Source organism: Aquarana catesbeiana, linkage group LG01, assembly GCF_042186555.1.
Source record: "Aquarana catesbeiana isolate 2022-GZ linkage group LG01, ASM4218655v1, whole genome shotgun sequence".
In the NCBI taxonomy this organism is placed as follows: domain Eukaryota; kingdom Metazoa; phylum Chordata; class Amphibia; order Anura; family Ranidae; genus Aquarana; species Aquarana catesbeiana.
In genome coordinates this window covers 248,218,115-248,244,882 of record NC_133324.1, presented here as the reverse complement: position 1 = coordinate 248,244,882, position 26,768 = coordinate 248,218,115, and the positions used below count along the sequence as shown (strand labels likewise).

Genomic DNA, 26,768 nt, shown 5'->3' with positions numbered 1-26,768 from the left:
GGATGTGTGTGCTTGGGGAGGAAGTACTGAACGGATGAACACAATCCAGCTTCCATTCTTGTGTCCAGTCAAGGGGGAGAAAGGAGGGAACAGGGCCGCTCAAAGAAACACCACTGGAGGGAAGCCCCACTGCAGCAAGTACACTGGGATGGAGCGGACAAACACCAACCACTCCACAGAACGAAACTATACAACTTTTGAATTACACAGAGAATCAGTCTAACTCCATGGTGACATGTTTCGAGGCTCCACCTCTTTGTTAAGCCTCAAAGTTGTTAGCTTGAGAAAGAGGCATGGTAATTGGAGTCCGTTTCCTTGCCTGTTCTACAAAGGCTGTTGGTTTGCATCCTTTGGCTCCTTATGCAAGTGTGTGTGAGAGTGAATTAGAGCTTATTGGTTCTCTCAGTCTGCTACTAGGCCATCCCCTGGCTCCAGCAGACATTATATGGACTTGCACACTATATTTGATTTATCTAACCAAGTGGTTTATTAGTATGTATATTGCCATTTCTAGGTGCTGGTTTCCTACCTCTCTGTTGCTTTTAGGTGCTTGCACTATTACTTTCTTTGTTCTTTAAAAGAAAATAGCATATGTAGTTAAGGGGCCCCAGTAAAAAACTGCAGCTAGGACACTCCAGCTGTGCTAGTGAAAGGGCGGGGCAGAGCTAAGTATTGGAGTTTTTCGTCCAGATGTCTGTGGGAACTTAAATAGCATACAGGTATGGTATTTACATATGTGAAAAATCAAGAATCATTTAAATTTTTGCAAGGAAGATATAATATTTATTTTTGTTTTTTTGTATTTAAAAGTTGTTACATTAGATTATTACATATGTTTTTCCACTTATCCACTTAAATATGTAAAGCTTCTGGATGACATTAAATCAGAAGTCAAGGCACCAGCAGAGTAAAGACACTTCAGTATAGTACACTTTTAGCATTAAAAACATTTGCATGGCAAATTAAAGTACGCTTAAAGCCCAAGCTATATATTTTTTTACTTTTGGATACAGTAGTAAGGGGTTTTCAGCTTTTAAATGCTATCTCTGCGCCCATTAGGGAGATTCGCCCTCATTGTCACTGTAATTTTCAATTTTCATTGTCACTGAAAGTGAAAATCCAGAATTCTAAACTGTCACAACAGAAATTAAGGGAAACTCTGAGCGCAGTACTGGTGACCTAAACAGAAAGGGCATTGCACACCCTGAGCCATGGTGTTATGGGCAGTGACAGAATCCTTGCCCATAGCTATGGTTACCAAGATTAGGACAGCAAATTAGTGGCTGACATAGCAAATATACTAGATGCAGGGTAATAATTTAGATAGTGAGCATCTCCAATTAGTGGTAAAGAGAAAAAGACTTTCTGAGATAAAAATAAGGTTGCTTGCACAAAACCAAAAAAAGACATGCAATTTAATGTTAAACAACTATAAAAAGCAATATACACCTATGCGATATCTGTGTAAATTTAAAGGAGAAGTGTGGGAAATTTAAAAAAAATACATATATGGCTGCAGCATTAGTCTGATGCAACTGTCCTGTCTCGGCTCCAAGGCCGAGAACTGAGCAATCACATGATCGCTCAGTTCTCGGTCTGCTCTGAGCAGAGAGCGGTAACTGTCAGTCACTCCACTCTGACCCTCCAGCACTCACTGGAATGCCGGGCTGAGGAAGGGGCTGGGAACAGCTGGCTCAGGCCCTCAGCATTGCCCCAGCTGCCAGTTAGACATCTGAGTGGATCCCGACATTATTGTTGGGTTCCTTCCAGAGCCTGAACCAGCTCTGAGACCTCAGCCAACACCGGGCTTTAGCCCACTGTCAACTGATTCTGGGTCACATGAGTGCAAAAGTAAGTGCACCCCTGTGGCCCACAAGAGAAGTATGGCCAAAAAAGCTTTGGCCATACTTCTATTTTAATGTATTAATGAAAAACTTGCAGTATTGTGAGATCAAATAACATACAGCTTACTGAATTGACTTCATAGTTCAGGGACCCCTCACATGCTGAGACATGTCAGGCGTAGAGGTGTTTAGCAATATATGAATAAATTGTCCTATCACATTTGGTTTTCTCAGGAAAAGCATGTGCTTGGAGATGTCTGCATGCATAGGCTAAATGTGAACACATGCACATATTTTTTCCTGCTTTCGAAATCCTACTCCGAATATGCAACTCTAGGGTGTTCTCGGGCATGTGCTGATTTAGTGCCATACCAAGAAAAGCAGATTCTGTTGCTTAGGGCCAATTCACACCATCCTCAGTCAAATTGCAGAGCAGCTTTTTTATTTGAACAAGCTTTATACACTGCATTCACTGCAAAGTCACGCTGCCTGACATTGCAGAGCGATTCGGGCCGGTGAGCTGCGATAAAATGCAGCATGTCTGCCTTTTATTGTAGCACATTGCAGAGCAGCACTATGCTGCATTGCAGTGTAAATGGAACACATGGGAAACAACTGTTTCCTGTGTGTCTTTGCAGTGACGGACGTTTTACACTGCAGTAAAACATCTGTCACCGCACATAGTGTAAATTGGCCCTTACTATTAAATAGTATTTAGGCCGGAATTTTAGTAACATAAGACCTACCAGTTTTTATTGGTATACTTACATTTTTATGGGCTTGTACTGGTTATTTTCTTTTCATTTGTGACTTTGCTGTTAGCTTATTTTGTGATGCAAGGGGTGTGTAAGCCAGGACAAGGAAGGAGCAACAAGGAGGAAATGAACTTGTAATAGAATCCATAGAGAGTCCAGTATTACTGTTACTATTCCTATGGCCTTTACAAATGATGGCTTTTGCAGACTTGTTCAGAATCCTTTATTTCCATGGGATTAGGGGAGTTTAACAGTACTTTGAGGCTGTTTTTTAAAAATTTCAGGTAGTGGAGGAAAGCCCAAAATATCGAGGCCAAACAGCCGGAAAACAAAGTCACCTGCTCCAGGGCAGTCCTCTGGAGAACGTCCTCCTTCTGCATCTTCAGTGCACTCAGAAGGTGACTGTAACAGGAAAACTCCTTTAACCAACAGAGTGTGGGAGGAGAGGCCATCTTCAACAGGTGAGCACCGCCATTCCTGTATTCTGTTTCTGTTTAAATTTTTAGCTAATGCTTAGCTTTGAACTGAATTCTCTTACTAGTAATAACAGATGACCGTTCAAACCATCTGATTCTTAGATTTTGAATCATCTAGCTAGCTAATATGCCTGTTCATGAATGAGTAATATTAGCAAAACCCTTTTTTTTTCTTTTTTTTTGGTATGCATTATTGCACAGTCAGACAATATTTTAGCTGGACACTTACTAAGTGTGCCAAAAATATAAAAATGAAAAAGAACAGCACTTGTCTGTGGTTGCACAGAGCACTGAGCAGTTCTATTTTATTAAGTGTTCTAGCTTTCTTGAACTGGTTATGGAGAGAAAGAGAGTAGAAACTGCCTCCCAATAATACACCCCTATTTTACCAACAGAGTGAGAGGTGGGTGGTCAGAATGGGCACTTAATAATTGGATCAAAGCTGATCATAGACAATACAAGGAGAGAGCGAGGAGAAAGAATGAAAACTAGTCATGGACCAGGGGAATGATAGAGAAGCCGGAAAAGCAGCTGTTTTGGGGCTAAACCGGAAATGCAGAGGAGGGGGTTGCTGGATGCTGATCATAGAGATGGAGGAAGATTGACAAGTAATTGTGGAAAAGCAGCAGGGAAGGTAGAGTGGGAGCTGATTTTAGACCTGAAAGGAAAAATATAGGAGGCGCTGTTTACTGGACCAGATGGGGAGATGAAGGGGAGTGGGTGAAAAATAGAGAGAAGAGCTAGTTGTGGATTGTTTGGAGGAGAAAGACTTGGAAAGGGAATAGAATATAGGTGAGTAGGAATTGGTCAACTATTTTCCTGGGTTGGTTAGAAAGGTAGGAGTACAAATGCAGCTGTCAGAGGGTCCAAATTAAGTAAGGTACAGCATAAAACACAGGGGATATGAGAGAGTATAGTGCTGAATGCAGTGGACTTTATTGCAGATTAGGATTGAGGTGAGGAGAACAAATAGTTAAGAACAGTGGTAGAAAAGCTGCCTTTAAACAGTGGGAAGGGAGACATGAAAGAGAATCTATTCAAACAGTATCAGAAGAAGAGCTGCATTTAAAACAGTAGATCTTTGAGAGAGCCTACTGCAGCAGTATCAGGATAGCGTTGATATGGGAGCGCAAGGTTGCTATTAGAGATCATGGGGCCCTATACAGTCTTCCTGACAGGGCCCCCTAACCCACCTTACACCCTACTCCACCCCTGGGGTGCAGCGAAACGGCGACACTGACTTTACCCCCCCTGTGCCCCAAAAATGGGGAAAAAAGCTCCCACGTCCTGGGCCCCTCTTTTGAACTGATGGGGGGCCAGGGAAATGTAATTTAAGCTCTGGTAAACAAGTAGGAGTGGGGGTGTGGTCTAGCAAAATCAATGTATTAATTTAGGAAGAAATAAACAATAAAGTTTCCCTGAGCCCCCCTGTTTAGCTGATGTGGTCTGGGCCCAGTACATCAGGACCAGTTGTGTACTGCCTTATCAGCGGCCCTGTGGGAGAGAGCAGGCAGGGCAACATGATCTTGTGATTTAAACACTAGTAAGGGAATAATGTACGTAATGAGGATTTAGGCATTGGTGAACAAAGAACGTTTCTGCTTGGGGCATGAACGCAGCTGAGTGGACAAAGTGCAGTTGATTTACTAAAACTGGAGAGTGCGAAATCTAGTGTAGCTGGTAGCCAATCAGCTTCTAACGTCAACTTGTTCAATTAAGCTTGACAAAAAAAATGGAAGCTGATTGGTTTCTGCGCAGAGAGCACCAAATTTTGCACTCTCCAGTTTTAGTAAATCAACCCTAGTGTGTGACTTGTCAGAATTGCAGTGCAGAACTCTGAAAGGTGACAGATCTGAGCAATAGGGTATATACCTTTCTGCTACATTAAGGCTCCATGCACACTAGGAGCTTATAAAAACAGAAAAATGTTGGATTAAAAAACACTCATATTTAGCATTTTTGTGCCGGAATTTTGCAGTGAATAGCAAGTTAAGGGGCAGGCGGCTGCCACGTTCCTTAACAACCTATGACTCATCAGCTGTCAGTGAGATTCCCAGCTGACAGATGAATGTAAACAAAAGAATGATGACATTGGTTGTTAAGGACACGGTGGCCGCCCGCTCCTTAACAACCTGTTATTAAGGACACCGGTGGCTGCCCACTTAACAACCATGTTTACTGGAGTGGAAAAAAAACTAAGAAAAAACACGACACCAGTGTTTAGCAGTTCTTAGCAGCGTTTTTGAGTCTGTAGGAGCATTCAGTGTTTTTTTTTTTTTTTTTTTTTGCAGAAAAAATGCTCTCAAAAATGCAAACCAGATAAGTTTTTTTTTTTTGTTTTGTTTTTTTTTTTTTTCCTACTCCTAAACACTGAGCTTAAATGCCTCTAGACTACAAACACATAGGATAACAGTTGCTTCTAGAGGCATAGAACAAAAAGGCTAAATGCCTTTAGGAGCAGCGTTTTTTTTTTTTTTTTTTTAAGCTAGTGTGCATAGAATTTTAGTCCTAGTGGCAGAATCCGTAAGTCTCTATGTATACTGGGCTTAAAAAAATGCTAAAAGAAAAAAGAAAACTGCGCTAGAAACCAATAAAAGTGAGGCAGCGGCTATTTAGTGGGGTACACCAAAAACAAACATAAAGTGGTAAAGCCGCGCACTAAACTGATAAATGCGTGAATAAATTAATATATTACAATATAGATAAACCTGTGAAAAACATATGTGAAAAATTCTTTGATAATACAGAACTAAAAAAAGTCCAACAACAAAAAAGGAAATCAAAAACTATTTGACTGTCCAATTGGTAACACTTAATGTAGACATAAAAAGTCCCAACTGTTGAATGACATGCTTACCAGATAGTAAGCCAAATGGAGTGGGTGGCTTAAACCCAGCCTGTGCCTTTAAGGATCCAATCACAGTAGATTAAACAATTTTCACTCATGAGATTGACATGGATTTATAGCAAAATGTACCCAAAAAAATAAAAAACAACATAGCGTAATACTGATAAAATAATATATGAAAAAGAAAAGTGACACTCACAAAAGTGAGAAAAATTGTAGCACTGGGTGTTTTTTTATTTCCTTTTTTGTTGTTGGACTTTTATTAGTTCTGTATAATCGAAGAATTTTTCACATAAGTTTTTCACAGGTTTATCTATATTGTAATATATTAATTTATTCACGCATTTATCAGTTTAGTGCGCGGCTTTACCACTTTAAATTTAGATTTTAAAAAATGCTGCTTCTCCAGACCTTTTGCATTTTCCCTGTAGAAGCAGCTCATTGTTATCTTAAGTGTCCATGCACATTAAGACATTTAGAGGCATATTTTAAGCTCCGCATTTAGAGTTTTCTGGCCGAAAAAAAAAAAAATGCTACACGCTCCTAAACATCTGTATAAAAATGCTCTCTGTGAGCTTTTTTTCTGCCAAAAGAACTGCCATTTTTTTAAGGCTAGTGTGCATGGACCCTAATGTTAAAGACACAACTGTTTATTTGGGAAAATAGTGATAAGGTCGGTTACAGAACCTTGTTTAATCATTGTTTTTCATCTCCTAAAGTGGTGCTGGAGGCATCTACAGGGAGCCTCTTCTGCTACTACTCTATAATCAAAGCATGCAAAACCAGAGAACAATGGATCATGCCTACATGCCGGGGACTTCTGCTAGCATGTCTATGAACATCATAGAAGTATTGTGGCATTGTTCTAGATAGGGTACCCATTATAACCTTAAAAGGTCACGTTTAGCTGTTTAAACAGTGTAAAATGTAGTGTATGTGGTTTCCCTACCAAATCCAAAAATGTAGATATATTAGTATCTAAAATAGCAGAGAATTGGATGATAAAATATAATATTGCTCCTTTAAATTGTGTGACCACACCTTATACACACCCTTAGGCTGCATTCACACATGAGCGACGCATCACATTTGTCGCACTGCCACGTGACCGCAGAGATCAGCCCATTCACTTGAATGGGCTGCTCTACACGTGACAAATGCGCTAAAGTAGCTCATGTACCCTTTTTTTGGCACTGAGCCAAGCACGTTTTCTGAGCCACAAATCTTGGTACAGCTACCTGTGTTTGGGGTGCTATTAAGAAATAATGGCACTGCATGCGCAATGTGCGTTTTGCCACGTTTTTTATGTGTTTCCAGAATTGCAAGCAGAGACTTGCGCTTCTACCTGCATTCTCGGTACAGTAAGATGTGAGTGCGGCCTTATTTGTAACCTAGTTCATGATTCATGATGTTCTCTGCAGAACAGGGTTCCAGTTCACTGGAGAGGTTATTATCAATGGGTGGGGCTTTTCACAGCTACTGTCACTTTACCGTAAATAGGCAAAGTGGCTTTGTCTCTTTAACATATGCAGGGGGTTCTCGGTGTACATCAGGGTGCAGAAGATGTGTGTATTTAAAAATATTTTTCTTTATACATCGCATCACGGGACACAGAGCAGCCATAGTAATTACTATGTCTGTTATACGCCACCTATAGGTGAATGGACACTGGCAGATCAAACAGGAAGTCCTCCCCTATATATAACTCCTCCTACACAGGAAGTACCTCAGTTTTTTTGCCAGTGTTTGTAAGATGGTGGTCACTGATGTGATACACGTGCTCGTGGAGCATAATTGGAGGTGCGGAACGGTTCTACTGCGAATTAAGGACTTCAATTGGATCCATTTGAAAATGCTGTCAGCCAAAATGGATGGTACCCAAGCCTCATTGGATAGGATAAAAGATTCCTCAAGGTTTGCCTGTAATGTAGCCTTATGGCTCTGGACCCTGCGTAATGGAGCCCTGTGCAGTGTTTGTTCTGACTAAGGTGTTTTCCTGCAGGGTGCTATACAGGTCCAGGGGAGTGGACCCCAGATTAAGGGGGGCCCAGTCCCTGAAGGTCTTCTATGATGAAGCCCGCCGTGATGGTTGAAGGTTGGACTCCTGTTATGTTCAGAGTCCTGCAGCAGGATTGGTAGGTCTGCATTTTGTAGTTTCTCTTAAAAAGAAGAAAAAAAGAGATCTGATTGTTCTCCCGGTAGCCACTGGGGGCAGTGTGCTGTTCATGCTCTGTGTACTTCTCAGGCGTATTGGGCTGCAGTGTTCCTCCAGCCACTAGAGGGCGGTGGTTCGCTCTGTATGGCCTACTCCTGTATAGACAGGAAGTAGAAGGGCAGCCATTTTTTTTTCTGGTGGACTATGTGAACTGAAGGATGTGCAAAGCCTCTGAAAGTAGCTTCAGCTCATGGCTACGTAATGAAGTGTGAACTTTCTATGGGAGAGCTATATGACCAGACAAATCATGGTTATATACTGCATAAAGGTATACTTACTACTTAAAGCGGGGTTCCACTCAAATTTTGTAACTTAATCTTACCCCCTTCAGTTAATTGCATAGATGTTGAAATGCCGCACGAAAAAACATTTTTATTGCTGTAATTACCTTTATATTGTACTTTATTGTGGCACTTCCTGTCTCTCCTCTCATGGAAGTAGGCGTGTTTATTGCCTTTCCCCGGCGCCGCACTGTCTCCTGGGAGCTTAGTGTCAGGCTTCCCAAGATTCAGTGCGGGAACAATGATCATGCGCGTGAACAAGCTGTGAATGAACAGCATTCACCGCATCCAGGAAATCAATGCTTGTGGGCTTCACATGCCCACAAGCAAGATGGAAACAGCCAGCATCACATTTTTAAAGTTATTCTTCAGTACGAAAACAGACAGAGGCGGAAATATTACACCCAAACTGTGAGTATTTTTTTGGAATTAGCAAAGTGTCTCAATGACCTAAAAAAAAAACAACTGTCCGTTGATACACCCCTGTATGAGTATCACTGCACTTTTAAAGAGTTAAGGAGTTTTCTACAGAATAGCGTGCATTCGGTCTGCAGGAACTTATTTTAAGGCTGTTGTAAAGCAACAGAGGCTGCATTGAATGCCTATGTGCTTGGCTAATCCTGCAAAACTTGTATGGGACCAGGTGCAGTTGAGCAGGGGCATGTTTGATTAAACCCAGGTTTGCTTAAAATACATGTTTATACATGCTTGCATAAAGATGCATGTTTATACATGTTTGCATAAAGATACATGTTTATACATGTTTGCATAAAGATACATGTTGATCCATGTTTGCATAAAGATACATTTGCGTGACATGCATGTTTGTGCATGTTTGCACATGTGTGCTTAAGACACATGTGTGCATAAGACACATGTTTGCACATATGTGCATAAGACACATGTTTGCATAAGATGCATGTTATATAGACACATGTTGCATGTTTGCATAAACTCATGTTCTGCATAAGTACATGTTTTCTAACTAATATAAGCACATGTTTGCATTAACGCATATTCTATAAATGCATGTTTATTTTGCATTAAACTGTATAAGTATGTGCTTATTTGTATTAAACTGCATACATAATACATGAACGGCAAGAATACTTGTGTACCCACATGTTTTCATACCTAGGTCACTACATAAAGGCATACCTGGGTACCTACATACTTGCATACCTTCAGGGTTGTGTAGCAGTAGACTAACGTTGTTTTAGGCCTGTATCCTTGGGGAACTACGTATTCGTTTTTGGCCAATATGGGCGCTCCATTATTTGCCTGTTAGACCAGCTAAATGACTCCAGAAGGGAGAGGTGGCCCTGTGAGGCAGTTACACCGCCCTCAGGTCCATTGATCTGGCGATGTTCAGTCTCCTGTTGGACCAGTGGTGTCTGGTGTATCCGAGCCACTGTGATGTTTTGGCATTGCAGTGTTTCTTGACACATTAGGAGGTCATTAGGAGAGTTTAGCAGAACTGCAATGGACTAAGGCCGCATCACCCTAAACACGCCTGATCTCGGATCAAGCCTGATTAGTCCTTAGATGGGAAACTGCCCGGGAATACCAGGTGCTATAAGCTTTCCCTTCCTAAGTGAGGGAGGCATCTGAGGCTGCTGGGTTTTGAGAGTGTCTCAGGCCAGAAAACTTGGTAGGTTAAGTACACCTTTTTGTTGACTGGTTCTGCCACAGACAGTCTTTTGCCTTGCTTTGGCTCTTGGAGCAGAAGTTGTGGGCTCATTATTTATTGTGAAACACTCGAATGATAGCGGTTAAAAAACTAAATGGGGACATGAGGTCTAAAGATCTCAAGCTGCTGGGCATCCTTCTGTTTCAGATAGGCTCGGTCTATTCAGTAATGACCTCTCTGCAAGAGGTAGTTTTCGGGGTCTTAAGTCATCAATAATGCTCCTCTTCATGTGCTGTTTTTTTCCAGGCACATCGAACATTTCTGCAAATGCAGTAGGTCTTTTTTTTTTTGTTTTGTTTTTTTGTGACTGTCCTTCTGGCTGGCCACAGCTTCCAAGGGTTCACAAAGCTCAGTATACCGCAACTAGGGTTGCACCGATACCACTTTTTTAAGACCGAGTACAACTTTTTTTTAATGTCATGTGACTGTGGCACTGATGAGGCATGGACTGTCAGTATTTTTATTTTATTTTTTACAATTTATTTTATTTTTTAGGTAATGGACGGTGTCTGTGTTTTATTTTTATTTTTTATTACAATTCTTTATTTTTTATCAGCCCTGTTGGGGGGCTTTGGTGAGATATCAGGGGTCTAAACAGACCCCTGACATCTCTCTTTTGAGACAGGGAAAGGGACTGAGGACACAGATTCCCCAGTCCCTTTTTCTGTAGCCTCAGCATGCACTGAAGATGAATGGACAGGAGACAGAGGCTCCTGTCCAAACACAGATTCCGATGTTTCAGTTATGAATGGACAGAGTGGTCACTGACTCTGTGCATTCAGAAAAGGAAGGAGCTGGTAAATTACATATTTACCGGCTCCTTCCTCCACTCTTCATCTTGACAGATCCAGGACAGGGGGGGGGGACCGGAGGAGCGAGGAGGGGGACCGAAGCAGACTCTGGGGGGAGCCGCAAGGTGACACAGGGGTGAGTCTGGACAGTCGGTGCGGGCAGTTACAAGCACCAATCTTCCTCTTCCTCTACCTTTTAATAAAGCGGCTGAAAGCCGCAGCAGGGAGAGGAGGAGAAGCGGCTGTCAGCTGCTTTATTAAAAGGTATACAGGGAGGTCAGTGCGTTTTGTACCTGGCCGCACCAATAATCTGTGAGGCTGCCCAGCCCCCCAGCTACGCTGAGGACGCAGGTATCGGGTCAAGTATTGGAGCGGCTCAGAAGGATGAACCACATTCTGTCTGGGACAGCACAACAAGTGCTGTCTCTACCGCCAGTACATATTCCAGGTATAGAATAGTGGCAGGGAGGTTTTCCAGTCATCAGCAACTAGTGCTGGGACCATGCATTTTCTGCATCCTGAGACGTTTTATGGCAATTGGCCAATGTTGGGGAACTCTGCAAGTGGATCTACTAGATTCCAAGTTCTACATGTTTGGGCAGGTTGTGTCTGGGATGAGAGTCCCCACTGGCAATAGTGGTAGATGCACTGGTAACACCTTAAGGACCAGTTCTCCCTAAGTGATGCTTTCCCTCTGTTTCGATTACTGCCGCATCTTTTGCGAAGAATCCGGAAAGTGATAACTCTGATAATAGTTTAAGCAGAATTGGCCCAGGAGGGCTTGGTACACTGACATGGCGAGTCTTGTGGGGGTTGCTCCTTGGACACTCCCAGTCCAGCGGGACCTAATGGTCTTGAGTCCTGTATCTCCGCACTGTTGAGCCCCTTGAAGCCGTCTTCAGGGAACTTCAATTATAGAACTTAGAAATCTTTTATGCCTGGGGTGAAGCCAGGAATTGGCACCTCCAGATATGTGTGAGTGGGAGTTTCTTTCCTTTCTCCAATCGGGAAGGGAGGTTGGCCTTAAGTACCATTAAGCCCTGGTTCACATTGGTACGATTTGACATGCGATTTGACATGTCAAATTGCATGTAAAATCGGCGGCAGTTGCCGGCAATGGCACCGTCCTGATCGCAAAAAGTAGTTTCTGTACTACTTTTTGCGATTTCGGGTTGCACTTTACATTGACATCTGTGCAGAAACCTGCACAGATGTCTTTGAATTCGCGGCCGAAATCAGGACTGACATGCAGGAGTGAAATTGTGCGAGTTCAGCTGAACTCGCACAACTTCATTCCCGCAGCTCAGTTTGAACCTGGGCTAAGGGTCAGATTTCGTCCCTATCCATTTTTCTCCGAAAGCTGTTGTTTCTCACTCCTTGGTTCATAATTCATACATACTTCATGAACCAATTGGGAGACTCTGTTAGTCCTTTATCATGGAAGATGGCTTCTTTAGTTGCTTTCACTTTACCAAGAGTGGCAGAGCTGGCGACTTTCATGCAAGTGGCCTTTCTTGGTCCTGCATCATAAGGTGATGTTACGTCCTCATCCATCTTTATTGCCTAAAGTGGTTTCTAGTTTTCACTTGAATCAGGACAATGTCTTGCCTTCTTTTCGAATCCTCAGTTGGCAGGAGTAAGATCGCTGCATACTCTGGAGGTAGTTTAGGTGTCAGAATAACTTGGATTGTCGGCACAGGTCAGGAATCCCAGTTTGTCCAGGAAGGACAGGAGTCATCCAAGTTAACTATTTTTGTTGGATCCGCCAGGTAATTATTCAAGCCTATGGCTTGACAGGGCAAGGTTCCCACCCCTTTTTGGAAGTGCTCGCTACCAGGTGTGTGGGGAAATCTTGGCCCATCGGGTGTCAGTGGCTCAGGATTTTAAGGCCACTACATGTTCTTTGGTTCATACATTCACAGGATTTTGCCAGATGGATATCAAAGCCACGGAGGATACTGCTTTGGCCACAGTATGTTACGGACAGCAGAATAAGTCCTCCTCAGGTGGTAGTTTCTGTGATTGTCTGCCTCCCCTCAAGGGCTCTGTTTTAGGACATTCCACATAGTGATTACTATGGCTGCTCTGTGTCCCGTGATGTACTATAAAGAAAATTGGATTTTTGCTACAGCTTACTTGTAAAATCCTTTTCTTGGAGTACATCACGGGACACAGAGGTCCCTCCCATCTTTTTTGGGACATTCATTGCTTTGCTTCAAAAATGAGGTACTTCCTGTGTAGGAGGGGGAGGACTTCCCGTTTGATCTGCCAGTGTCCATTCACCTATAGGTGGCGTGTAACCCACATAGTAATTACTATGGCTGTTCTGTGTCCCGTGATGAACTCCAAGAAAAGGATTTTACAGGTAAGCTGTAGGAAAAATCCAATTATTTTACATTTTTTCCCATTATACAGAATTGTAATTGATATAGTTGAGTTCCACATAAATAAAACACACTTTTTAATGCCATCATTATTAAACATGGATGATGGGATCTGCCATAGCCTAAATACCTTTTAGTATATTCATATATAAACAGCATTACAATAAAATAGGTAAATCCGATTAGTACCTGGATGTGTTTTATAAACTTGACAAATGTTGATTTCCCATGTAAGTATTTTATTTGATTTTAGTCCTGTAAATAAACTCATAAATTCCAGAGAAGCAATATAATCTGATACTGACTTTACTTTCTACTGCAGGGTCAACGCCATTTCCATTCAACCCATTAACAATCAGGCTCCCTAACAGCCTTGTGGCTCCACCATCTTCAACCACCATTCCACAGAGCAACTCATTAACCCCGCAGAGAGCTCGGGATGAAGAGCCGAAACCACTGCTTTGCTCCCAGTATGAAACGCTCTCTGACAGCGAGTAAAAGTGTCTTTGTGGTAAACATATCAATATGGAAAGTCTGAAAATGACACAATCCCCACAGCCAATCTGAATGCTTGGAAGCACCTAGTGAAATCCTGTGACTGGAAAGAAACGTCCATAGTATGAAAAGCCTTAAAAAAGACTCCATAATCTTCAGTTGAGGGTCCATGGGTTTTGTTCAGTTTGTGGCATGCCGCTGCTCATGAAGGAGTAGAAAGTCCCGGACCTTGCAGAAGATTGGATTATTCAGCTCTTTACTCAGGGGATATTTCCACCTGGTGCTTTGCTACATTGCATTGGTTTGTTATCAAAGCTAACTTGTAAGCGTGATGACGTATGTCTGTGTACATTGTATATGTATGTACGTGTGTTCATATGCACTTAAAATATATACACATTCCAGTTTATTGCACACCGACCTAGCAGTGCAGAGCAGCTGCATGCATGGCCATAGCAGAACTGTTACCAGATTGGTTAGGATCCTACCAAAGGCTCCCTTGCCATATCTTTCTCCCTGATGCATCAGGTTATGTGCTGATAGCACTTAACCTGCCACCCCCTTTTCCCAACCTATGGAATGTTCTGCTGAAGGAGTATTAGTGAAATAAAGAAACAGACTTTTGTGCAATCACTGCATGTTTTTTTCCATGGTTGCAAATTTGCAGATGTAACTTCACTGTATATACTGTGGCACCAACCCATAATCCTACATGTGGGTTGTTTGGTGTCACTTCTTCCTAATGATGCTGACCTTTCCCTTCATGGCTTATTTTTTATGCTGCCTTGAGCAAACTAAGAGTAAATGATAAGAACATTAAAGTTTAAAACTTTTTTTTGCCTTTCAGTAAGTAAGATATATTGTGATTGTGTTACTGAGTGTCAGGCCTGCAAAGTTAGCTTAGGGGATTGGCCGCCTCCAATGCAGTTGCTCAGCCTGGTAGAGCATCCAGTGATGTATCCATTATCTGTGAGTAAACAGGGTATGCTGTTTAGCATGTGTCAAAAATAGTATGGTTAATCCCTTTGGTTGTAAAAGGAGAAGAAAAACAGAAGTCTAAGTCTTTTCACCCACCTTGAAGAGGTGAGGCTTGTGTGGCAACATCAAGTGGGCTATATTATAAAGCTGTAGGTACTGGAAAATGGAGGCATTGGTCCTTGCCAGTCAGAGTATTGCTATCATTTTTATACTGCAGGTTTAAAAATGAAGGCAAGCATCTAATTGGCTGGTATCAGCAATACACCCATTTTCCTTTCTTCCAGTTTTATACAGTTACCCTAGTAGTCTTTACGCAAAATGTTATATTGTTCTAGAAAGTTTGCACAGCAAAGTATTGTCTTTAAAAACAATAAAATGTGCTTTCCACCATGCCGCAATGAGCACAGATCTTACAATGGCGTGTGGCCCTATCATTTAGAATGACTGCAGCCATTCACCCCATTTTATTTGGGCTTGTATGTATGTATATATACTTGCTTTGTTGACCTTGGGTCATAATTACACATCTACACTTACAACATTGCTTCTAGGTTTAACATTAAACTGTTTAGCACTTGCTGCAATCTTTGTATTTATGCAGTAGGAAGCTGGTACATCACTTGAAACTGAATTTCCAGACCTTAGTTTTGGGTGTTTTATTTTCTGTAAAGCAAAATACGTCATGTATAATACATTGTTGTTTCTTTTTTTATACAGGGAATGATATAGTAAATATATATTGTGGAAAAAAAGAAAAATAAATTAAAACATTACCCCTTATATGTGCTGTGGGGGCTGATATTTACTACTTGTGTGTGATGTTAATATATTTTCATTTTTGTGTAGTCTCTTCAAAGTTGAAAAAAAAGTTACATTTACAAACCCATATGTACTGTATATAAAATATGAAGGGGCGTGTGAAAAAATATTAAGATATGCTTGACAAATTATGTAGGTGACCATTTCGTGGACTTAAATATCTATCAGGATACATTACATGCTAAAAGCATTACAATGGTATTGCCTTAATCGTTACAGGACACAGGCACTGTTTCATACACCATGATTATAGGCTTGTACCTTCAGGTGATTTGACACTGGCAAAGCTTTTGGGGACTCAACCCCTTGGGACGCCTCCCCTACAACCCTACCCACTCTGTGAGCCCTCCATTTTTTGCTAATGTCTGTAGGTGATGGGATTCTATTATTTTATCTTAATATTCTTCAATTAACCCTCAATCTATTTTAATGCCTACATAGAGGCAGTGTATCTGGATCAACCCAACCTCGATAAAACCTTGGGAGTCGTATCCAGACCTCGCACTGTAAGAAGGCCTATAATGTTGCTTCGGCAGTGGATACTGTCTGGGGCTCTCACCTTTGCACTTGGTACAACACATTAAGTTAGCCGCAGGGTGCTATAGAAGTTCAGAGCCATGGTCTATCACTATGAAATGCAGTTCATGAAGACCCCTTCAGGGGTATGCTCACCATGACGGACCAAGCCTGAACTTTATTTACAGTTCAGCATCATGGACAGTTAAGACAGGGTCACCCTGTATCTCCAAATGTTACTATGTAAAAAAGCTTTGGAAAGTACTCACTTCAGTGTGAACATTTTCAAACTTGGCACTAAAATTCAGCCACTCAGAGCACAGTATTGGGTAGATGACCAGGTGTTACATCATACCACTGGTCACACACTTTAACCATTTGAATCCCTAGTTCTGGCTACAAAAGAGGTAATTTGTTGTATCTGGAGGCTTGAATGTCCACATCCAGAGTCTCACATTTTTGCCATATCAGATTAAACACACCTGGATGAAGAAACCATTCCCCTTAGTCCAAGTAGTAGCAGCTGAGATAATCCGCCTGCCTGGGATGTGGACCACAAATTGATTGGCAGTGAATTTCTTTCCATGAGAGCATATAGTTTGTGTGCTTCAGAGCTTCTCATGTCCCCTTAATGGTTGATATATGCCACTGTGTGCCTGACTGCATTAGTGCTGGAGGGACAAGTTGACGGCTCTGAGCTTTCAAGATAGTGATGAGGAATTTGTATTCTTTTGACCACATTACATGAACCTTCAAGGACTGAAAAACTCCTCCCCAGCCTGAGAGCCATGCATCTGTTATAAGAATTTTCCAGTTGCAGTGAGGAAAAGATACTCCCACTGTCAGTTGGAGTGGTGATCCAGCAGGACAAGGACATTCTTTTCTGTATTGAACGGAGCATTGGATTATCCCAGGGAAAGAGCCCACTTTTCCCATGCTGACAGAATATTCAGTTGGGAGTTCTTAAAGTGTAAGTTCACTTTTACAGAAAAATCTGTAAGGTGAACTCACACAGGACCCCCTCCTCACCCCCCCCCCCCCCCCCGGAGCACAACGATATCCCGCTATGATCCCTGGTATAGCTGCGTCACCAGTCCAGGACTTAGAAATCCCCTTGGCTTTCTCTCCTCTTCTCCCCCGCTGACAGGATGGGCTACGTGGGTTCTGATTGGTCAGCGCCGACCAATTAGAATGCTCCTAAATGTACCTCCTGATGGGGTAAGTTTTGGAGATTAAGCTGCAGGGGATTTCTAAGCCTCGGACCAGTGATGCGGCTATGCCAGGGCTCATAGCGGGATATCGCCGCTCTCCAGGTCAGCAGGACGGGGGGGTGAGGAGGGGGCCATGTGTAAGTTCACCTTTTACAGATTTTTCTGTAAAGGTGAACTTACCCTTTAAGTGGAATTGTTAAGTATGACCTCTCAGAAAAAGAACTTTCTTTACTAAAATAAAGACCTTTTGCCTTGGATGTATCCAGGATCAGAGCCAAGTATTCTAGGCACAGGAAAAGCTAGAGAGCAGATTTGTTGAAGTTGATCACCCAGCCAAAGACCCGAAGCAGCTGAATTGTCTTTGGACGTTTGCTGAGAGTTGTAAGGGAGATGAATCCTTTAGGAGAAGGTCGTGCAGAGTCCTAAAAAGGCCATGCAAGGGGTTTAGGTCTAGTTTAGGTGTAGATCTTTGTGACACCCTGGGAGCAGTGGCCAAGTCAAAAAGCAGTACCATAAACTGGAAATGCTTGTGCAAAGGATAGAAATCTCACAGATTGAGGTGGGTATATTAGAACATGTAGCTGAGCATGTTGGATAGCCATGCCATGTGTTCACCTTTTCTCAGAAAGGCAGTTACTGACCTTTCATATTCCATACGAAATTGTGGAATCTAAAGGAATTTATTGAGGGATTTTAAGCCCAGGATAGGACCAATAACTCAGTTGTGTTTTGAAACTGTGAACAGCATTGAGTGGAATCCTTGGAGCCTGTCATGTGGCGGTACTGGTACAACAACTCCCTGGGACAAGAGGTGGTTCAGGGCCTTTTGCAAAGAAGAAAGCTGTGAGGCAGTAGAATTTTAAACTTTATCTTGTACCCTTTTGAAACCACTAATTTATCCCACAGGTCTGGAATGTCTGGAAACCAAAGAGATAAAAACTGTAACATACATTCCCCCACTCTTGGGAGTGAGGGCTACCCTTCATTGTGAAGAAGGCTTTAGAGAGGGCTTGATGTTCTGAAGCATTGTTTGGAAATGAAGAGCTGAATTTAGGACAGTGTTTCTCAAACTTTTTCAGTCGAGGCACTCTTTAAAACTATGGACAGTCTCAAGGCACCCCATTCTAAGATGAAAAAAACGATTCTAATAGTTTTACTTGATGCAGCAACATCCACATGTAGGACACCCAGCATTAGAGGTGATTTATTATTCCAAAGCTAATACACTTTTGCACACTGGTACTGACTAGAATTCCAATATTTCTTTTCTCCCTCAATTTCTCTCCATCAGTCAGCTAATATGACCCAGTGCTGAGGGAGAGAGGCAGGGGAGGGTCAAACAAGGATGCTGTGGAGGCGACTGACATCCTCCTTATCAGCTGATGAAATCATTGGTTGTTAGGATGACTTTGTCTAGAAAGTCGTAATGAAAACCCTTGCCTTTGGCTTGTATACAATTTTTGATCAATTTTTAGGCATTTTGCCAGGCACCCCTGAAGAAACCTCAAGGCACACCAGGGTGCCTGGGCACCCTGGTTGAAAAAGGCTGACTTGGGATGTGAAGTTAAAGCCTCATTTGACCGTGGAGGTATTCTGCATTCAGAGGAATTAAGAGCTCCTTTCTTTAAAGCGGAGGTCCCCCCACTGCTGCAACATTTAAATGTCAGCAGCTACACATACTGCAGCTGCTGGCTTTTAATAATAGGACACTTACCTGTCCTGGAGTCCAATGATGTCGGCACCATAGCTGATGCTTCCATCAGCTGTCGGGTGCTGCCGCCGCCATTGCGGGTAGGGGAACCTGCCAGTGTAGTCTTACGGCTTCATGCGCAGGGCTCCGCTCCTCTCTCCTACTGGCCCGGCGACGGGGAGGAGGAGGGAGCTGAGCGGTGACATCAATAGCTGCGGCTCCAGGAAATGGGAACAGAATACCTGTCATACCAGATATCCTGACCCCCCCCGAAAGTGCCAAACGTGGCATCAGAGGGAGGGAGGAGACAAATGAGTGGAAGTTCCACATTTGGGTGGAACTCCGCTTTAAGGAAGTTAACCACTTAAGGACCGAGACTCTTTTTGACACTTTTTTTTTTTTTTTGCTAGAAAATTACTTGCAACCCCCAAACATTATATATATTTTTTTCAGACACCCTAGAGAATAAAATGGCAGTCGTTGCAATACTTTGTCACACTATTTGCACAGCGGTCTTGCAAGCGCAATTTTTTGGGGAAAAAATACACTTTTTTGACTTAAAAAATAAGACAACAGTAAAGTTAGCCCAATTTTTTTTATATTGTGAAAGATAATATTACGGCGAGTATATTGATACCCAACATGTCATGCTTCAAAATTACGGCCTCTCATGGAATTGCGTCAAACTTTTACCCTTAAAAATCTCCATTGGAAACGTTTAAAAATTTACAGAGTTACAGAGGAAGTCTAGTGCTAGAATTATTGTTCTCACTCTAACGATCACGGCAATACCTCACGTGTGGTTTGAACACAGTTTTCATATGCGGGCGCGACTTGCTTATGTGTTCGCTTCTGCGCGCGAGCTCAGCGGGATGGGGCGCTTTAAAACATTTTTTCTTATTTTACTTTTTACTTTTTTTTTTTCTTTTACACTGTCCTTTTAAAAATAAAATTTGGGGTCACTTTTATTCCTATTACAAGGAATGTAAACATCCCTTGTAATAGAAAAAAAGCATGACAGGACCTCTTAAATGTGAGATCTGGAGTCAAAAAGACCTCAGATCTAACATTTACACTAAAATGCAATAAAAAAAATTAAATGTCCCCACCAATAAAAGTGATCTTGCAGCGAATCCGCCACAGAGACCACTTTTATCTGAAAGCCAGCCGCTTGCCGATGTTGAAAATACCAGGGTTATGGCAGCTATCTGACTGATGTACAATGACGGCGATTTGCATTAAGTGGTTAAACTTACCACCTATGACCGATTTTGATGCATTGGTCAAGTGCCTCATCAAAAAGACATCCTTCTTGAAAAGGCATCCCCTGGTCTCAGTTCAGGCTCATCTATGTCTTCCCTCCACTAAGCATTCTGCCCCCAGATCCACAAAATAGAGCACGAGAGAAAGCCAGTGATTGAGAAAGCCAGGCACTGAACTGGCCTGTAAGAACCTGGTACACAAACATACTTCTTGCAGGCAACCCCTGGCCTCTACTCAGCAGGCCAGATCTGCTATCTCAAGGCCCTCTATTCAACCCTGCTTCATAATCTCTGGCTTTAGCGGCATGACTGTTGAATGCAGGTCTTAAAGGATAGAGGGGTTTTGGAATCTGTGATACCTACCTTGCTGGTAGTAAGAAAAGCTACCTCCAAGGAAAATGTACTATCATACTTGTAAATCTTACTTTGCCTGGTGTGACTGCAGTCAATTCAGTCCTGTAGACAACTCTGTGCCTTGCATTTTAGCCTTCCTGCAAATGCAAACAGGTCTTGCCTAGAGTCCAGCTCAAAAGGGCAGTAGTTATGTCCCTATCCATCCTTTTTCAAAGGCCTTTGGCTTTGCATTCCCTTTGTAAAATCCTTTATTCACAATTTTTCTCATGACAGGCCCCTTTGCAGCCCCTTGTGCTTCCCTGGGACCTCCATTTGGTTCTCTCTGCCTTGCAAACCACCCTTTGAACCCTTCAGGTACACAGTGGAACCTCAGATTGAGAGTAACGTGGTTTACAAGTGTTTCGCAATGCGAGCTATTTAAAAAAAAAAATCCAGATTTGCGAGCATTGTCTCGCAAGACGAGCAGGATTCGAGTTGCTGGGGTGTGCAGTACCGCATTTGGCCAGAGGTGCGGGGGCACCAGAGACACTCCTTTTCTGAGTGTCTCCGGTGCCCCTGTACCTCTGGCCACATGCGGTACTGCATACACCAGTGCCCCCGCACCTCTGGCCACACACAGTACTGCATACACCAGCAGTCACTGTGGAACGATTTATCTGAGTTTCTATTGATTCCTATGGGGAAACTCTCTTTGATATACAAGTGCTTTGGATTACAAGCATGCTTCTGGAATGGATAATGCTCGTAATCCAAGGTACTACTGTACTCTCTAAGAGATTCTTGCCGCAAAGTAGCCATTTTTGTGGCCGTCACGTCAGACTCTGAACTGGCGGTTGTTTCCTGTAAAGAGCCTTTCCTCATGCTTCACAACGACAAGGTTGTAATATGCCCAAGATCATCCTTTCTTTCAAAGGTTGTTTTGGCGTTCAATGAGGACATTGTTCTGCCATTCTTGTGCTCTGCTCCTAAGCATCAAAAGGAAGTCTCTCTATATTGATTGGACATTAGTGTCTAATGGAAGCAATAGCTTTTAGGTACAAATGGATTGCCTGGTTGTTCTTTCCTCAGGACCTCACAAGGGGGCCATTATCCATCCTGAATCGGTGCTGGCAAAGGACTGCAAGCAGGCTTGGTGTATCATTCATTCTGGATCTGTGCTGTTTTCTTTTACCTGGAGGTCATCATCCATTCTGGGTCTTTTGCTGACAGAGGAGTGCAAGCAGGCTGTGTGCATCTAATCATGTGTTACAGCAGTAATCATGTTTTGTTACAGTACACATACCCTTGAGGGTAGATTCTGACACATTTGGAACAAATTGCTTCATCATATAGACACGGTGGTGGTCTCATTTATTTTTGCACAGAATACATTATGGGCTTTACATATTTCTTAATATTTCACAGACTGTTTCTTTGTATTTGATGACTATATATAGTTTATACAATAGTTTTGGTGCTGTACATTTATTAACATTTATCACTGAGGTTTGTGTATTAACCGTTTGCAAGCGGCCTTTTACCACTAGCGCTATTTGTTACAATTCTTTGTCACTCTGCATTGCTTGCTACAAAACTGAGGACTCACTAAGTGGGGTATAGTTATGGAGGTAGAGCCCGAGGAAGCGTGTCCTCCAAAGTATTCAGTGTCCAATCACCTGAAGGTATGAGCCTATAACCCATGGTGTATGAATAAGTTGCCTGCGTCCTGTACTGTATTACAAGATATGGAATTGAAAAGTAAGTCAAAATTCTGATTTAGTACTAACATCATGGTTATTATTTCAGACGACAAAGTGACTTCCATTATTATGCATTTGTTGGGGGTCCACTTTAACCACTTGCTGACTAGTGGTTTAACTTTTACTGCTGGCCAGTGGCTTTGTTGGGTTTACAGGCCTGCACGCCCCCTGATGCTCAGCAGGCTCACAGCCAATGATTTTGACAGTGAACCTTCTGATGACTGTGGCCAAACATAGCACAGAGGGAACTGTGTAATCACAAGAACGCAGACCTATCTGGTTCTTTTTCTCCCTGATCACACTTACTATTCAGAGCTGAGATCAGGGAGAAAATCCAGCCTGTCTGTGAGTAAGGGCCAGTTCACACCACATGCAGTCTAGTTCGATTTTTTTCTGCATCAAAAACGCATGGAAAGTAGGTTATATGGTTTTCAATGGCATAGTTCACACCAGTGCTTGCAGTTCCAGTTCCAGAAAAAAAAGTAGAAGATGCTGCATTTTTTTCTGTACTGGAACTCTGTAAAACGCATCAAAAACGCACCGCAACGCACCTAAATGAACCAAAAACGCACTGCAACACACTTGTCCTTGTTTAAAGTTAAGAAAAAATGGGGGGGGAAGCACTGGACTGCATCAAAACGCATCAAAAAACGCGGAAAAGCACCTGGAACGCATCCGGCCTGCATTTCTATGGTGTGAACTGGCCCCAAAATCAGCACACATACATTTGTTAGGCACACAGGTAACCCCCTGATTGCACTCCTGATCATCCATGTTACCCAGCCAGTGTCCTTAGTACAGTGACCGTGTACAGTAGCATCACTGTATTATTGTCACTAGCAGTGTAAGTTTAAAGCCAGTGTCAGCGCCAGTCCCTGATTTTCCCACCATGCTATCAGTCATACTAGAAATGTGATGGGTATTCAGAAACGAAACGTACGTCGGAGCGGTACGTGGTCACATATCCTTTTTGTCTTACAACATCCGGATCCTCTGGCTGTCCCTCCGTGCGGGCTGGAACGCACGCCGGCTAGGATGAGATACGAAGGGTCTTTTCTGATTTCACAGATACCCTGACATACGAGCAGCCCCAGTGCTGGGTAGGCACCTACCAATGTAAGCGACCATTTGGCTATTTTTATTATTTAATTTTTAATAAATGGTTTTACGCTATGGAGACTGTTTTTGTTTCCTATATATCCATATCTTGAACGAGTGTGACGGGAACAATCCATGCCTAAATTACCATCCATTGTCCAGCCGTCCATGTGAGCAGGCACAATCCTGCACAAGCGCTAGTGACTCCCTTTTTAATTAAAGGAGTCATTGGTATCTGGTAAGCAGATATCCATTACTTCCAGGTGTATTTCTCTTCTTTTTTCTCTTCTGGTGACGGAATTTTCTCTAACAGCAGCAAGATTTTTTGGCACTATTGCAAGATATCACTTCAATCACTTATCTTATGGGGACAATCAATCACTATTATTGTCATCACTATAATGTGTAATACAAATGTGAATTGTCACTGTTAGCGTTTATTTTTTCACTCTATAATGTGAAGTTTTCTTGGTTATTTAAAATATTACAGTTTTTAAATTCTTCAAGAATTGGGGGAGCAGCTGGGTAGAGGTTGATAAACATATATTTTTTTGTTTAATTTTTATTTCACTGCTGGGAATGTTTCTATGATATGTGATTCACTTTGGGTTTCTTGAATTATTGACACCATTGGCGCGGAGGTTATTGTTTTTTATTCAGAAAGTCAGAGCTGCTTGTAGTTGGTAGATGCTATAACTTTCACACAAACCGATTATACACTTTTATTGGGATTTTTTTTTTTTTTTAACCAAAGACATAGCAGAATATTTTTTGGGCAAAATATATATAGAAATTTGATTGTGTTAGATATGTAAAAAAAAAAAGTTTTTTTTTTTTTTCAAAATTTTTCATCCTTTTTTTTTTTTTTCATAATAAAAAATAGAAAACCCCAGTGGCGATCAAATAAAACCAAAATAAAGCTCTATTTGTGTGAAAAGAATTGTATAAATGTAATTTGGGTACAGTGTTGCATGACTGAGCAATTGCCGGTTAAAGTAGCACAGTGCTGAATAGCAAAAAAATGGTCTGGTTATGAAGATGAGTAAAACCTTATGGAGGTCAAGTGGTTAAAAAGATGACAGAAAAATGTTGGCTAGTGTGTAAAAAAAGGTCTCAAATGAACCGTTACTTTTCTTCTATAGAGATACAAAGAAGCAGATCAACATCCTTCAAAAATACTTTAAAATCCATACTTTTTTGGAGCAACTATAGAAGAAACACAATACTGTTACGCATTTTGGGCTAGGACTTTTTTTTATGATGTCTGTTTAACTCCTTCATGACAGTGGGTAAAACAAATCAAATAATTGAACACTGTTTTGCAACTTTGACAGTCTGATGCAGAGGTGCATTAAAAAATGTCAGGGGGCAGAGGATGCGAGGTCAGCAAATCCCTCAGCTGAGCACAGCCCCCTCCAACTTACGCTACACAGCACAAATCCTCCACCCCTACCAAAATCTCCCCCAATTCCCCTTCCTAGAACAAATCCCCATCCCCTCTCCTAGCACAAATCGTCACTCCCCCTTTGAGGACAAATTCTTCTAACCCCCCTCCATAAAACTCCCTTCCTAACACATATGTCTCCCCCCCCCCCCCCAAAAACAAATCTCCCTCTTAGGACAAATTACTCTTGGCACAAATCCCCCTCCCTATAGCACAATTTTTTTTTTCATTTCCCAGATCCCCCTCTTAGCACAAATTCCCCCACCCCACCCCCTAGCACAAAACATTTCCTCCAATCCCCTCTCCTGGCTTAAACCTAAAAAAAATCTTTTCCTACCTAAAATGCACTGGCACTGATACTAATTTAAAAAACACTTTTTCTGAACCAAAATAAACTGACCACGACCTTTTGGCAATAAACATGACCTTTGATCCTAACCCCGACAATGACCTAGATCAAACCCCAATGTAGTTATTTTTTCTTTTTTTTTTTTGCACACACTTCTTTGTTTACATTTTGTACGAGGCTATTACAGTGATCAGGTGATTGGGAACTGGGCTTCCCAGTTCCTGATCGTTAGTATGATACCTGAGGTTCTTAGTGAAAGTCCGGTGTCTGTGCTGGGAGCCCACTGTGCAGCGCGCTTCCAGCACAAACACAGGTGCGCATATATGCAGCCCTATGGAAGAACACTCACTTCTGTTAGGCCACGTATGTGTACAGTCGGCAGAAAGGGGTTAAGATAGACTAAGGACCAGGGAGCCTGAATGGTTCCCTGAGGCCCCACTCATAAACAGTGACTGCACAGTAATCTTTGCAATCCTTTAAATATTCCTTGCTGACGTCCCATCATTTCTGATTTTTTTATTTTTTTTTTAATTTTTTTTTTTTTTACACAGTCTGGTTAGAAAAAAGATACAAGTCCATTCAGTTCATACACACAATCCTATATCCACAGTTGATCCAGAGGAAAGCAAACAAACCCAGTAAAGCATGATCCTGTTTGCTCCAGTGGCAGAAAAAAAATCCTCCCTGATCCCCAAATAGGCAATCCGCTATTCCCTGGAACTTTACCTAATAAATGTTAGTATCCAGTTAAATTTTGTGCATTTTGAAAATAATTCAGGCCCTTTTAGAACATTCCACATTTTCACAGCTCTTACTGTGAAGAAACCTTGTCATATGTGAAGGTTAAATCTCTTTTCCTCCAGACCTAGAGTGCCCCCTTGTCCTCTGTGATGACCTTAAAGCGAATACCTACATCAAGTTCGCTATATGAATCGCTTATGTATTTATACAGGTTGATCATATCCCCCTTTAATCTCCTCTTCTCCTCTCCTCATACCTAAGCTCCTCCCTGCCTCTTATCAGTTTGGTTGACCTTCTCTGCACTTTTTCCAGTTCCCCAATATCCTTTATGTGAACTGGTGCCCAAAACTGAACTGCATATTCTACATGAGGTCTTACTAATGTTTTGGACAGGGGCAAAATGATGTCTCTCTCTCTCTGGAGTCCATACTTCTTTTAATACAAGAAAGGATTTTGTTCGCTTTGGAAACCGCAGCTTGCCATTTACTAAATCTATGATCTATCTACCAGAACACCTGGATTCTTCTCCACCATTGATTCCGCCAGTTGTATCCCAATTTTTTGTTTGTTCCCAAGTGCATAACTTTACATTTATCAATGCTGACCACTCGCCGACCACCCCATAGCAGTTTTACTGCTACAGGGTGGCTGCTGTGCGCAGGATCACGTGTATATATACTTGATCCTACACTTCCGGTTAGGGGGTGGCTCACTCCAACCTGGCTAACTCCAGCAGCCACCGATCATCCTGCAGAGAGGAAGAACAGCAGTCTGCCTATGTAAACAAA

The 26,768-nt window shown here is 42.1% G+C and overlaps 1 protein-coding gene across 18 annotated transcripts in view; it reads left to right on the top strand.

The window, feature by feature from the left end:
- The window catches only part of NCOR2 (nuclear receptor corepressor 2), a 712,221-nt gene extending 696,658 nt beyond the window's left edge, over positions 1 to 15,563 (top strand). For all 18 annotated transcript variants that reach the window (XM_073627809.1, XM_073627730.1, XM_073627722.1 and 15 more), the window contains 2 exons: positions 2,884 to 3,060; positions 13,607 to 15,563. In XM_073627809.1, the coding sequence (XP_073483910.1) occupies positions 2,884 to 3,060; positions 13,607 to 13,782 (353 nt within the window). In that variant the 3' untranslated portion in view covers positions 13,783 to 15,563. The remainder of the gene's footprint in view (positions 1 to 2,883; positions 3,061 to 13,606) is intronic.
- Positions 15,564 to 26,768: the final 11,205 nt, after the last annotated feature.